The sequence below is a fragment of the Pan troglodytes genome, chromosome 4 (genome assembly GCF_028858775.2).
Source record: "Pan troglodytes isolate AG18354 chromosome 4, NHGRI_mPanTro3-v2.0_pri, whole genome shotgun sequence".
In the NCBI taxonomy this organism is placed as follows: Eukaryota; Metazoa; Chordata; class Mammalia; order Primates; family Hominidae; genus Pan; species Pan troglodytes.
Genome location: NC_072402.2, coordinates 147,265,515 through 147,278,920, shown reverse-complemented (window position 1 = coordinate 147,278,920; position 13,406 = coordinate 147,265,515). Strand labels below are relative to the sequence as shown.

The 13,406-nt window shown below is 42.6% G+C and overlaps 1 protein-coding gene across 15 annotated transcripts in view; it reads left to right on the top strand.

The window, feature by feature from the left end:
* The window catches only part of CSNK1A1 (casein kinase 1 alpha 1), a 57,446-nt gene that overhangs the window by 1,560 nt on the left and 42,480 nt on the right, over positions 1–13,406 (top strand). For all 15 annotated transcript variants that reach the window (XR_002943963.3, XR_010157039.1, XR_008548111.2 and 12 more), the window contains exon 2: positions 351–457. Coding sequence is in view for 7 of the 15 variants with exons in the window: in XM_001163993.7 (XP_001163993.1) it covers positions 351–457 (107 nt within the window). In the remaining 8 variants the exon portion in view is untranslated. The remainder of the gene's footprint in view (positions 1–350; positions 458–13,406) is intronic.

Sequence of the window (13,406 nt, the reverse complement as noted above, 5' to 3'; positions counted from 1 at the left end):
GATTCCCATGTTTTTTTTTTTTTATTCTTCTACTGGGCCTCTTGTTCCAATTAGAACAGTTTCCGATCGCCTAGTTCCTTAAAAACCTCTCACTACGTTCAGAGGTTGCCTCTTTTTTCTGGATGAATCATTTTCTTGCACTTTAGAGGACGTACGGATTTCGTCACTACCCCCTGAAGAGGCCTTTGAGGCTGGTTGCCTCGTTTTATAATTACCAAGAGCTTTCTCTTTCCAGCTTTTCACTTCTTCTTGTAGTCGCGACTTGGAGTTTTGCTAATGTCTCCCTACTTTCCTAAGTGACATTGAATCCGTAGGGATGTTGATGCCATCATCCCCTCTTTCCCCTGCAGGAAGTGGCAGTGAAGCTAGAATCTCAGAAGGCCAGGCATCCCCAGTTGCTGTACGAGAGCAAGCTCTATAAGATTCTTCAAGGTGGGGTTGGCATCCCCCACATACGGTAAGAACCCGGTGCATATAGGCGATCCGCTGAGGGAAGCACGGAATGGGGAAGTGGGTAGAGGCAGGTAATGAGACCAGCTGAATCCGGGTCTTGGTGTTTTAGTTACCTGGGTTCCCTATAGCTGGTGGTTTCCTGTAAGTCAGTCATCTCAATTACTGAGTAAATTTCAGTTTGCCAACTTATTTCATTGTATTACACTGCTCCATTTCGCTTCCGTCATTCTCACTCTTCCCGAGGCTTTCATTTGCAGTTATGCGTGCAGGTCATCTTTGATCCCTACGCGGAAGGGTTGGCTGCTGCCTTTTTTACGGCGGCACTTCTGATGTACTTAGGTTTGTCCAGTGAAGTGGATTTGAAGGTGCCGAAGCGACCCGGCAGTGTCAGTTCGAGTTGCTATTGGAGCTGGCTTGGGAAATGGCTGCTCTTTTGTTGTGTTTTTGTTCCAACATGTCTTCCTCCTCCGCTTAGAAAATGGCGGAACGACGTGACTCAACCCCATATTCCTGCCCTTTTCTCAGCTTGAGTTCACAAATTATGCTTCCTTGATTCCTCCTTTAGCAGCCCCGAGTGGATTAAACCTTTGAAAAGCCAAGAATAAAGCTGCAGGAGGCGGTGTGGGGGTTCGAGGAAGGAGATGGCATAGTGATAGTGTTTGTGATCTCTGCAGCAGATGTGACACGAAATTGTTGAATTACACTATGTAAAATCCTTCGTAGTTCTTTTAAAAGTGTTAATTACTCTTTCTTTTCGTGAATGGTCATATTTGGCACGTTTCAGTCGGGACTAAATTTGTATAGGTAGTGGCAAAGGCAGTTTGAGCAGCACCAACTATGTTAAAATTTACTCATATCAGTTGTATTAAAAGAAATCTTAATCACTTAGCCACACTTTGATAAGTAATTTTAACCTGTTGAGTTTGTCAGTAAATCTTCACATCAGAGAAATTGGGGCCTTTGTTGGTGTGGAATATTGGTGAGTGCAAATAGCAGTAACGAGGATAAAAGATGACGAGATAGAAAGACATTGTTCTGTCAAATGGTTAACTTTACTTTGGAGGGTTTTAGAGTAATGCTTTAACTTTTGGGATTAAAGATCCTCTTCATGGAATGGAGACTAAAGTATAGTTTAAAGCCCAGCTATTTTCCAGCAATAATCTAAAATAACATTTGCAAAATTATTCAGAATAGGTAAGAATGGTATTTACTGTTTACTGGAGCCTCTTCTTTTTTGAGACGGAGTTTTCGCTCTTGTGGTCCAGGCTGGAGTGCAATGAATGGCACGATCTTGGCTCACTGCAACCTCTGCCTCCCAGGTTCAAGTGATTCTCGTGCCTCAGCCTCCTGAGTAGCTGGGATTACAGGCGCCCGCCACCATGCCTAGCTAATTTTTGTATTTTAGTTTCACCATGTTGGTCAGGCTGGGCTCGAACTCCTGACCTCAGGTGATCTGCCTGCCTCGGCCTCCCAAAGTGCTGGGATTACAGGCATGAGCCACTGTGCCCGGCTTTTTTTTCTTTTGAAACGGAGCCTTACTCTGTTGCCCAGGCTAGAGTGCAGTGGCACAACCTTGGCTAACTGCAGCCTCGGCCTCCCAGGTTCAAGTGATCCTCCTGCCTCAGCCTCCCAAGTAGCTGGAATTGCAGAGCTGCACTACTACGCCTGGCTAATTTTTGTATTTTTAGTAGAGCTGAGGTTTTGCCGTGTTGGCCAGGCTGGTCTCCACCTCCTGACCTCAGGTGATCCACCTGCCTCAGCCTCCCAAAGTGCTGGGATTATAGGCGTGAGCCACCGGGCCCAGCCTGTTAGCCCCTTTTTCTATTCCAGTTTGTATTTTTCATGTCTTGAATTAAGGACTGGGTTGCATAGTCTTTACATGGAAACAACTCAAATAAAACTGTCCTTAAAAAGAGTTCCAGCCAGGCGTGGTGGCTCAGGCCTGTAATCCAAGCACTTTGGGAGGCCAAGGCAGGCAGGTTACTTTAAGTCAGGAGTTCAACACCAGCCTGGCCAACATGGTGAAACCTCGTCTCTACTAAAAATACAAAAATTAGCTGGGCATGGTGGCACGTGCCTGTAATCCCAGCTACTCGGGAGGCTGAAGCAGGAGAATAGCTTGAACCCGGGAGTTGGAGGTTGCAGTAAGCTGAGATGGCGCCACTGCACTCCAGCCTGGTGACAGAGCGAGACACCATCTCAAAAAAACACAAAAAAAAACAACAAAAAAATAAACAAAGTTCCAATGCTGATTTACAGTTTTAATGGAGAATTGAATGATAAAATGTGCTATTGGTTGTAAATGAGCAAGTAAATCATTTGGAAGAAAGTTGCAAATTTATCTTATGAGGTGAAGATTAAATCTGAGATGATATAGATTTGAAGTTTTTAAATCATTCTTGCCTTTAAAAAAAAAACCTACTATGTGGGAAAATAAGGCCCCTCACCCCTGATTTGCTTTCCATTACTATAGTTTTTCCTAGAATTTCATATAAATGGAATCATACGATATGAGGTCATTTGTGTCTGGCACTTTTCACTTAACATAATGTTTTTGAGATTCATCTATGTTGGGAGATTTTATAAATTTCACAAATCAGGTTAAATTTAATGTATTTGAAATCAGTTTCAAAAAGCATTAAGCATTGTCATTTTCAGTGCTAAACCCAAGTACAGTACATGTCCTTTTATCTGGTAGCTTTTATTTAAGACCTGATACAGACCCATAAGGGCAATGAGTAATGTACTGAATAAGCACATGAATAAATTAACTTCTGAGCAGAATTATAGTAATAGGTGCCTATTATAAGGTGGTGAGTGCAGAGAGAGTTATGGTAGTTATAAGCTGTCTGTGGGTGAGGCTAAACAGATTAACCTGACTTTCAAGTTAAGGCTTCCTGAGAGATGGGATTTCAGGATCTGGCTCTAAGGAAGAAAGCTTGGTGAACTGGTTTGGTAAGGCATCCAAGAATAGAGTGTGGCTTCTGGGTGTAGTCTCTAAAGGAGAACACAGTAATTGGATGAGAGTGTGGAAAGGGTAAATTTGCTTTAGGAGTGGTAGGGTCAGGTACATGGAAACAAAAGTGGTTCATTGGTTTTAAAGTGAAATGTGAAAAAAAACTGTTTCCACTGAAGCAAAAAGGATAAAGATTTATGTAAACATTCTTTATTTGGGTAGCAGCATCTTCCCATCCCCCTCAGTTTGTTCTCCACTATTTCTGTATCACCTATACATGGTACATACTTAATAAATATTTACTCGGAAAGTATTGAATTAAGTTGACTATTTAGTGTTAGCTAGATAAAAGTTATGTGTTATCTATTGTTTTAGAAGTATTGTCACTAATTTAAAAAATTTAGATTTTGCTGCCTTTATCCTTCATATACAAATTTGTTCAATCCCTTCCCTATGTGTTCTGTTACAAAATTCCCTATAGGATTTACTTTTTTTTTTTTTTTTTGACATGGAGTCTCACTCTGTTACCAGGCTGGAGTGCAGTGGTACAGTCTTGGCTCACTGCAGCCTCCACCTCCTGGGTTCTAATTTTTGTATTTTTAATAGAGACGGGGCTTTACCATTTTGACCAGGGTGGTCTCCATCTCTTGACCTCGTGATCTGCTCGCCTCGGCCTCTCAAAGTGCTTGGATTACAGGCATGAGCCACCGCACCCAGCCAGGATTTGCTTTAAGATACTTTGGTATATCTTACAACAGAGACTGAAAATTACCTGGCCTGCGTAGAGGACCTGCTTAATCAGGTCCTTCCTGTGTAATTTGAGAGACCTATTGTTAAGAAGCATAGCATCCTGAGTAAAGAGCAAGGATAAGCCGGGCGCCATGGCTCACGCCTGTAATCCCAGCACTTTGGGAGGCCGAGGTGGGCAGATTGCCTGAGCCCAGGAGTTGGAGACCAGCCTGGGCAGTAGAGACAGGTGAAACCCTGTCTCTACTAAAATACAAAAAAAAAAAAAAAAAAATTAGCCTGGTGTGGTGGCGTGCGCCTGTAGTGCCAGCTACTCAGGAGGCTGAGGCAGGAGAATTGCTTGAACATGGGAGGCGGAGGTTGCAGTGAGCCAAGCTCGTGCCACTGCACTCCAGCCTGGGCGACAGAATGAGGCTCCGTATCAAAAAAAAAAAAAAAAAAAAGCAAGGATAAGAGAATGGCATCCATTTTCTTGATATTTTAAGAAATGAAGCTTCCGGTTCTAGGCACTTGGAGAGCCGCGGCTTAAGGTACAGACCTGGCCAAGTCCACGAACCACACCACACACAACCAGTCCTGAAAATGGCACAGAAATGGTGGGCTCCAGGTTCCTGAGGAACATGCACTTAGCCAAGAAGCACAAGAAGGGCCTAAAGAAGATGCAGGCCAACAATGCCAAGGCAATGAGTGCACTTGCTGAGGCTAGCAGGGCCCTCGTAAAGCCCAAGGAGGTTAAGCCCAAGATCCCAAAGGGTGTCAGCTGCGAACTCGATTGACTTGCCTACATTGTCCACCCCAAGCTTGGGAAGTGTGCTTGTGTCCGCATTGCCAAGGGGCTCAGACTGTGTGGGCCAAAGGCCAAGGATCAACCAAGGCCCAGGCTGCAGCTCCAGCTTCATTTCCAGCTCAGGCTCCTCCCAAAGGCTCTCAGGCCCCTACAAAGGCTTCGGAGTAGGTATCTCTGTCTGCCAACATGAGGACAGAAGGACTGATGCGACCCCCCTGGGCTGCCGTCTTTATGGGGCTGGGGTCCTCCTGTGCTATTAGTACAAATAAACCTGAGGCAGGGAAAAAAAAAAAAAGAAAGAAAATTCTTGGACCTTGTCAATTAATATGTGAGAGCTCACTTAAAATTACAGTTGACCCTTGAACAGTGCTGGGGTTAGGGGCACTGAACCCCAGCCCACTCCCACTGTGCCCCACAGTCAGGAATCCAAGTGTAACTTTTTTTTTTTTTTTGAGATGGAGTCTTGCTCTGTCACCCAGGCTGGAGTGCAATGGTGTGATCTTGGCTCACTGCAACCTCTGCCTCCCAGGTTCATGGGATTACAGGCGCGCCGCCACACCCAGCTAATTTTTGTATTTTTAGTAGAGACGGGGTTTCACAGTGATGGCCAGGCTAGTCTCAAACTCCTGACCTCAGATGATCCACCCACCTCGGCCTGCCAAAGTGCTGGGATTACAGGCATGGACCACTGCACCTGGCCCCAAGTATAACTTGACTCCCCAAAAGCTTAACTACTACTAGCCTACTGTTCACTGGAAGCTTCACCAATAACATGATTGGTCAATAACTATATATATATATATATATATATATATATATATATATATATATATATATATATAAAGCTCTTTACCCTCATCATCCTCACTTTGGGCTGAGGAGGAAGAAGAGGGGTTGATCTTGTTTGGGTAGCAGAGGCAGAAAAAAACCTGTGTACAAGTGGACCTGTGCATTTCAAGCCCCTTTTGTTCAAGGGTCAGCTGTATTGAGTTTCTGTTAAAACCTGTTTTTGTGTGTTCCATTCTAAATTGAATTAAGTTCTCCAAAGGAACAATTTAAAAATTTTATTATTATTTTTATATAGATGGGCTCTTGCTATATTGCCCAGACTGGTCTTGCATTCCTGAGCTCAAGTACTTCTCCTGCCTCAGCCTCCCAAAGCGCTGGGATTATAGGCATCAGCCACCGTGCAACGACCCAAGAAACAATTATGACATACCGAAAAATTCTTTATCTAGATAGGTTTTGGAGGTTTGAGCTGTAGATCTGCCATGTGATATTGACTGGGTCATCTACAGTCAGTCAGTTCCTTAATGTGTGTGAGCCCATCTGTTTCCTCATTTAGAACATAAAAAAAGGATTGTTCTAATGGGAAGGAGAGTGCTGAATAGAAAGATTTAGGGCTGCCTACCCTTCTTTTGCCAGCTAAATACTCATTTCCATTTGCCTTTGCATACTGAGCTTTTGGGTAGGGTTTTGTTTGAACAAGGGTTCCCTACTTAAAAGTGTCACTGGCCTCATTGATCCTAAGGACTTTTAGTCCTGGAATTTTAAGACCTATTTTCAAAGGATAGTAGCTAGAAAAAAAGCATTCCAGCAGTTTGATATTGTGTCTACTACTTGCCTTCCTTTCTTGTTTTTCCTATTTTTCTTTCATCTTTTATTATTTTTATTTTTAGCGGCAGGTTCTTGCTCTGTCACCCAGGCGGAGTGCAGTGGCTATTCAGAAGTATGATAATAGCACACTACAGCCTCAAACTCCTGGACTCAAATGATCCTCCTGCCTCTTAGCCTCCTGAGTAGCTAGGACTGCAGATGAATACCACCTCTCCCAGCTGCCTAGTGTGTTTTAATCACTATTTTTGCCCTCTGTGTCTGAAGGTCAAATGTTTTAGAACGTATTTATAAAGCACTAGTTAATCCTTACTCTTCACTTTTAAAAGCAGCTTAATCTTATCTTTGGCACTGAGCATATATCCTGTGAATAACATAATGCTGTTATCAGAGAATAAAGATGACGCTGCATTGGATATGTCTTCATTAAGATATATTACAGTGTCCATGCTTAGCTTGGACTAAAAAAAAAAAACCAGAAAAACGTACGTCACAGATCACGAGAAATGTGCTTTTTAACTTGAAGGGAAACTGAATTCATGGTATACTAGAGCTGCTTTATACTGGCTTATGAGATAATGTAATAATGCTAGGTAGCATTTTAAGCTGGACAAAATGTTAGAGATGTATATAGCCCTATTCCTACGAATACAAATTAGACTGTTGAATCTAAGGGGAGTTACTGGAGTGTCCTAACTTCCAGTTCTTCTGAGAATCATTATCACCCTTATGTCAAGGTCAAATCATGCCCTCTCACACACTCCACATCGTTCCATTTGATGCTGGAGAGCCATCCTGTACTTCTTCACTTGTTGGCATTTTGCCTCATAGACAAGCTGAAGAGCTCTTACATAAATATAAGTAACCTATTTGTATTTAATTAGATGCTTACGATTCAGGGTGCTCTTATTCTCCCTTTTGAATCTGTGGATTGCAGGATAAAAACTTGTTGGAAATTATTAATTTGTGGCCAGGCGCAGTGGTTCACACCTGTAATCCCAGCACTTTGGGAGGCCAAGACGGGCGGATCACCTGAGGTCAGGAGTTCGAAACCAGGCTGGCCAACATGGTGAAACCCCATCTCTACTGAAATAAAAAAATTAGCCAAGCATGGTGGTGTGTGCCTGTAGTCCCAGCTACTCGGGAGGCTGAGTCAGGAGAATTGCTTGAGCCCGGGAGGCGGAGGTTGCAGTGAGCTGAGATCATGCCACTGCACTCCAGCCTGGGTGACAGAGCGAGCCTCTGTCTCAAAAAAAAAAAAAAAAATATATATATATATATATATATATATTTGTATCTCATTTCGGAGTAAATGCTTGAACCCATGTAAAGTATGTGGGTTATTCCTTGGCTTTAGTCAGTGGTCCCCAGCCTTTTTGGCACCAGGGACAGGTTTCGTGGAAGACAGTTTTCCACAGACTGGAGCAAGTAGGGGGTGGGGTGGGGGTGGGAATGATTTTGAGATGATTCAAGTGCATTACATTTATTGTGCACTTTATTTCTATTATTATTACATTGTAACATATAATGAAATAATTATACAACTCACCTTGATGTAGAATCAATGGGAGCCCTGGGCTTGCTTTCCTGCAACTACCTGCTTCCATCTGGGGGTCATGGGAGACAGTAACAGATCGTCAGGCATTAGATTCTCATAAGGAATGCACAACCTAGATCCCTCTGGTGTGCAGTTCACAGCAGGGTTTGCGTTCCTATGAGAATCTAATTCTGTTGATCTGACAGGAGGCTGAGCTCAGGCGGTAATGCCAGCTTTGGGGAGTGGCTGTAAATACAGATGAAGCTTCACTTCGCTTCTATACTGGATACCGGTCAGTGGCCCAGGGATCAAGGATCCTTGGCTTTAGTCATTTCTGGACCTAGATCTTTTTTTTTTTTTTTTTTTTGAGATGCAGTCTTGCTCCGTTGCCCAGGCTGGGATGCAATGGCGTGATCTTGACTCACTGTAACCTCCACTTCCCAGGTTCAAGTGATTCTCCTGCCTCAGCCTCCTGAGTAGCTAGGACTACAGGCATATACCACCATGCCTGGCTAATTTTTTTTAGTAGAGATGAGGTTTCACCATATTGGCCAGGCTGGTCTCGAACTCCTGACCTCAAGTGATCCACCTGCCTTGGCCTCCCAAAGTGCTGGGATTACAGGCGTGAGCCACCGCACCTGGCTAGATCATTTTGTTTTAAAGTATATTTAAGCTGTACCTAAAATATCATTAAGTCTTGGTTTTCTCATGATCTGACACTGTTCACCAGGGATTTTTGCTGTCAAGAATGAGTGTCTTCATAACTTTCATCATTTAACTTGGTGTTCAGTGTATGCACACAGGTAAAATGATGCTTTATTGTGTTACTGTTTTTGTTTCTAATTTCAATCTCAGATGGCTCTTAAAATTTTGGTTGACTGGCCGGGTGTGGTAGCTCATGCCACACCTGTAATCCCAGCACTTTGGGAGGCCAAGGCGGGCGGATCACTTGAAATCAGGAGTTTGACACCAGCCTGGCCAACATGGTGAAATCCTGTCTCTACTAAAAATACAAAAATTAGCTGGCCATGGTGGCAGGTGCCTGCAATCCCAGCTACTCGGGAGGCTGAGACAGGAGAATTGCTTGATCCCAGGAGACGGAGGTTGCAGTGAGCTGAGATCACGCCACTGCACTCTGGCCTGGGTGACAGATGGAGACTCCATCTCAAAAAAAAAAAAATTGGTTGACCAGTATTAACATAGCATAAACTAATGCATGTTTTAGTGGGATTTTTATTTTTATTTTTATTTTTTGAGATGCAGTCTTGCTCTGTTACCCAGGCCAGAGTGCAGTGGCGCAATCTTGGCTCACTGCAACCTCCGCCTCCTGGGTTCAAGCGATTCTCCTTGCTCAGCCTCTGGAGTAGCTGGGACTACAGGTGCCCGCCACCATACCTGGCTAATTTTTTTTGTATTTTTGTAGAAATGGGGTTTCACCATATTGGCCAGGCTGGTCTTGGACTCCTGACTTTGTGATCCGCCCATCTCGACCTCCCAAAGTGCTGGGATTACGGGTGTGAGCCACCATACCCTGCCGGATCAGTTTTGACAAATGCATATGTTGGTGTAACCTACATCTCTATTGAGATAAGGACTATTTGATTTTTTCTTTGTATGCACACATTGCTCATCCTTGGTAAGTTCTATTCTGTGACAGTGTTAGTTTTATTTTATTTATTTATTTTTTAAGTCTGTCTTTTGGATTACAGCTAAGCCTTATTTTTCTCCCCAGTCCCCAGTTAAGCATTATTTTGATGTTGGTTTTACTATAGATTAATAGTCTGTTTATCACCATGAGGTACATTATAGGATTTATCTGACAAAATTATCAGATGGTGGTTGTGTTGCAGGTGATGGTAGTGAATATGGTATTCGGTGATAATTGAGATCTTTACCTTGCTCTCCTTTGAAGAACTAAAATACTGCCTTTTTCTTGTCGGTGTGAGCAGTGGGGTATGTTATGGCCCTTTAATGGGGATTTTGGAAGTGCTACACAAAACGGTTTAGCTGAAGAGAGTACATTTCGATCCTCAACATAAAGGGAAATGGAAAGAGCATTGTATTATGAGTCAGGGTTCTGCCTGTGATGCCATCTAGATTTGAACCTATTAATAGAATGAATTCTATAATTTGTAAAGTCAGTTCTTACTTGTAAAAGGGTTTTCGAAAGCCCAACAAGGTCTTAAGGGTTTTTTAATGTGTAGTATATATTGATGGAATCAGTAGGACAAAAGATGCCTCTTGTTCTCTGATGTAATGATTTGTTCTAATTTTAAGGTATAATTGCCTTTTATTTATTTGTAATGTTGATAAGTACTTTTGAAATAAGGGAATAATTGGTTGAATTCAGTGTGGCTAAACATTCTTTTTTCCCTCTGCATGCAACAAAAAGAGTCCAATATTATCCAGGCATTGCATACGGTCTCATTTAATCATTACACCAATCTTGTAAGTTGGTGTTTCTTATAAAGTATGTGAGTCAACGTGGTTAATTTGCCTAAAGTCACACAGCTGATGTGTGATTTGTACAGGTCCTACTGCATCTTTCAGCTCTACCAGTGGTTCTCAAATTTTGCTGCAAATGGAATCAAATGGCAAACTTAAAAAAAAAAAGGCACCTAATCCCTAACTGCAAGTATTTTGATTTAATTAAATTGGGATATGACGTAGGTATCGTGATTTTTAAAAGCTCCCCAGGTGGTTCTGATATGTGACAATTAATAATTGTTATTAATCCCCAAAATATAGTATATTAATAATTAATAACAATAATTTTTGCTTTGTTACTCACCCCCATCAACCCCCATCTTTTCCTAGAATTACAACCTAATAAGGCTATACTCTTTTCTTTCTTTTTTTTTTTTTAAGAGTTGGGTTCTTGCTCGGCCGCCTAGGCCTGGAGTATAGTGGCTCAATCATAGCTTACTGCAGCCTTGAACTCCTGGGCTCCAGTGATCCTCCTATCTCAGCCTTCTAAGTAGCTGAGACTACAGGCATACACCACCATACTTGGCTAATTTTTATTTTTATTTTTTAGAAATAGAGTCTCACTGTGTTGCCCAGGCTGTAAGGCTGTGTTCTTAATTTATATATTTCCTCTTAGAATTAATTCAGGAAATCCTGTAATAGGCATCATGATACTGGAAAGTACCAGAAAGTACATATAATCCCATGTAATCAAATGCTTTGATTTCTGGAAAGTGTCTAAAATCGATGTATGCAACCATTTACCTCTTCACATGTTTCAGATGCATTCCTACAATAATGCATTGTAGAAACTCCTTGAAGGAGAGAACTGTCTTACTCATAGAGGTATCTTGTGTTTCTTATTGTGCCAAGTACAATAATGAAATTCTACTTTTATTATATATCTATATACATTTAATTTTTTCTTTTTCGGCTCACTGCAACATCCGCCTCCTGGGTTCAAGTGATCCTCCTGCCTCAGCCTCCTGAGTAGCTGGGATTACAGGCATGCGCCATCACACTCGGCTAATTTTGTATTTTTAGTAGAGACGGGGTTTCTCCATGTTGGCCAGGCTGGTCTCAAACTCCTGGTCTCAAGTGATCCAGCTGCCTTGGCCTCCCAAAGTGCTGGGATTACAGATGTGAGCCACTGTGCCCAGCCATTCACTGTTAAGTTGAGTTTGGTTTTGTGTTTGGCTGTTTGCCCTTGATTGAAATTATTACCACCAAGCTGTACTTACAGAAATCCTAGTGTTCCCATTTTTGAACCTCCATAATATTATTTTTTATCCCTCTTAGAGAAGTGAGTGTTGTTAGCTTCTACTCTTCAAACGAGAGCTCTGATAGTTTGAGACTCTCTTGGTGAATTTAACATACAACACCTTGTACAGTACGTTGAAGAGAACAACCATTTCTTTCATTCAGTTGACATTCACCTGAGAGTACCTACCCTGTGCCAGTCACAGTTTAAGAAACTGGGCAGCCGGGCGCGGTGGCTCATGCCTGTAATCCCAGCACTTTGGGTGGCCGAGGCGGGCGGATCACCTGAGGTCGGGAGTTCGAGACCAGCCTGACCAACATGGAGAAACCCCGTCTCTACTAAAAATACAAAATTAGCTGGGCGTGGTGGCACATGCCTGTAATCCCAGCTACTAGGGAGGCTGAGGCAGGAGAATCGCTTGAACCTGGGAGGCGGAGGTTGCAGTGAGCCAGGATCGTGCCATTGCACTCTAGCCCGGGCAACAAGAGCGAAACTCCGTCTCAAAAGAAAAAAAACAAAAAACAAAAAAAACTGGGCACACTTCATTGAACAGACAATGATTTTGTGAGGCTTGCGTTCTTTTTGAGCATCTGCTGTGAGCCTGGCATGTAATTGTGAATTTGTCTCCTGCTGAAAATTAGGAGGAAAGATGTCTAAATCTCAAACTATGTGAGGACATAAATGTTTACTTAAGAGGGTAGCATATTGAGATGAGCCCCAAACAGTACCCTGAAACATTTAGAGATTGCCTTAGTTAATTGCAACAGTAGGACCCCGTTAAGACTATTCATGTGTATCCTGCTAAGTCAGCATTTTTCCAACCTCAGCTGTGTATAAATAATTACCACTTACAGAGTTTGTAAAAAATTCAGGTTACACTGCTCTACCATCAGATTTTTGTTTGACCAATTCTGGAGTGGGGACCAAGAGTTGTTTTTTGTTTTGTTTTGTTTTGTTTGTTTTTAATGTAATTACCACAAGGAATTTCTACTAAAGACCAGAGAACCACACTGAGAAATTCTGTGCTGAGGTTTTGGCACTCCATTGTATCAAGCTGTTGAGGGTAGTTAGTGAATTTTGCTGAGTGCTGTGGCTGTTGTAGGAAATGGTATTGTCTTGGTTGTTGGCATTTTATCATTGTTGGTCAACTGTTTTTTGTTTGTTTTTCACTAGAGATGGAGTCTCACTCTGTCGCTCAGGCTGGAGTGCAGTGGCACGATCTCGGCTCACTGCAACCTCTGCCTCCTGGGTTCAAGCGATTCTCCTGCCTCAGCTCCCTGAGTAGCTGGGATTACAGGCGCCCACCACTGCACCCGGCTAATTTTTGTATTTTTAGTAGAGATGGGGTTTCACCATGTTGGCCAGGCTGGTCTCAAACTCCTGACCTCAAGTGATCCACCTGCCTCAGCCTCCCAAAGTACTGGGATTACAGGTGTGAGCCACTGCACCTGGCCAGGCGACTGCTTTTTGTAATAAGAATAATAATCCCTTATTTATGTAATGCTTTGTAATTTATCAAGTGCTTTTACATAAACTCTCATAATTACCACAACACCTTTTGATAAATAAATAGGGTTATATTAAG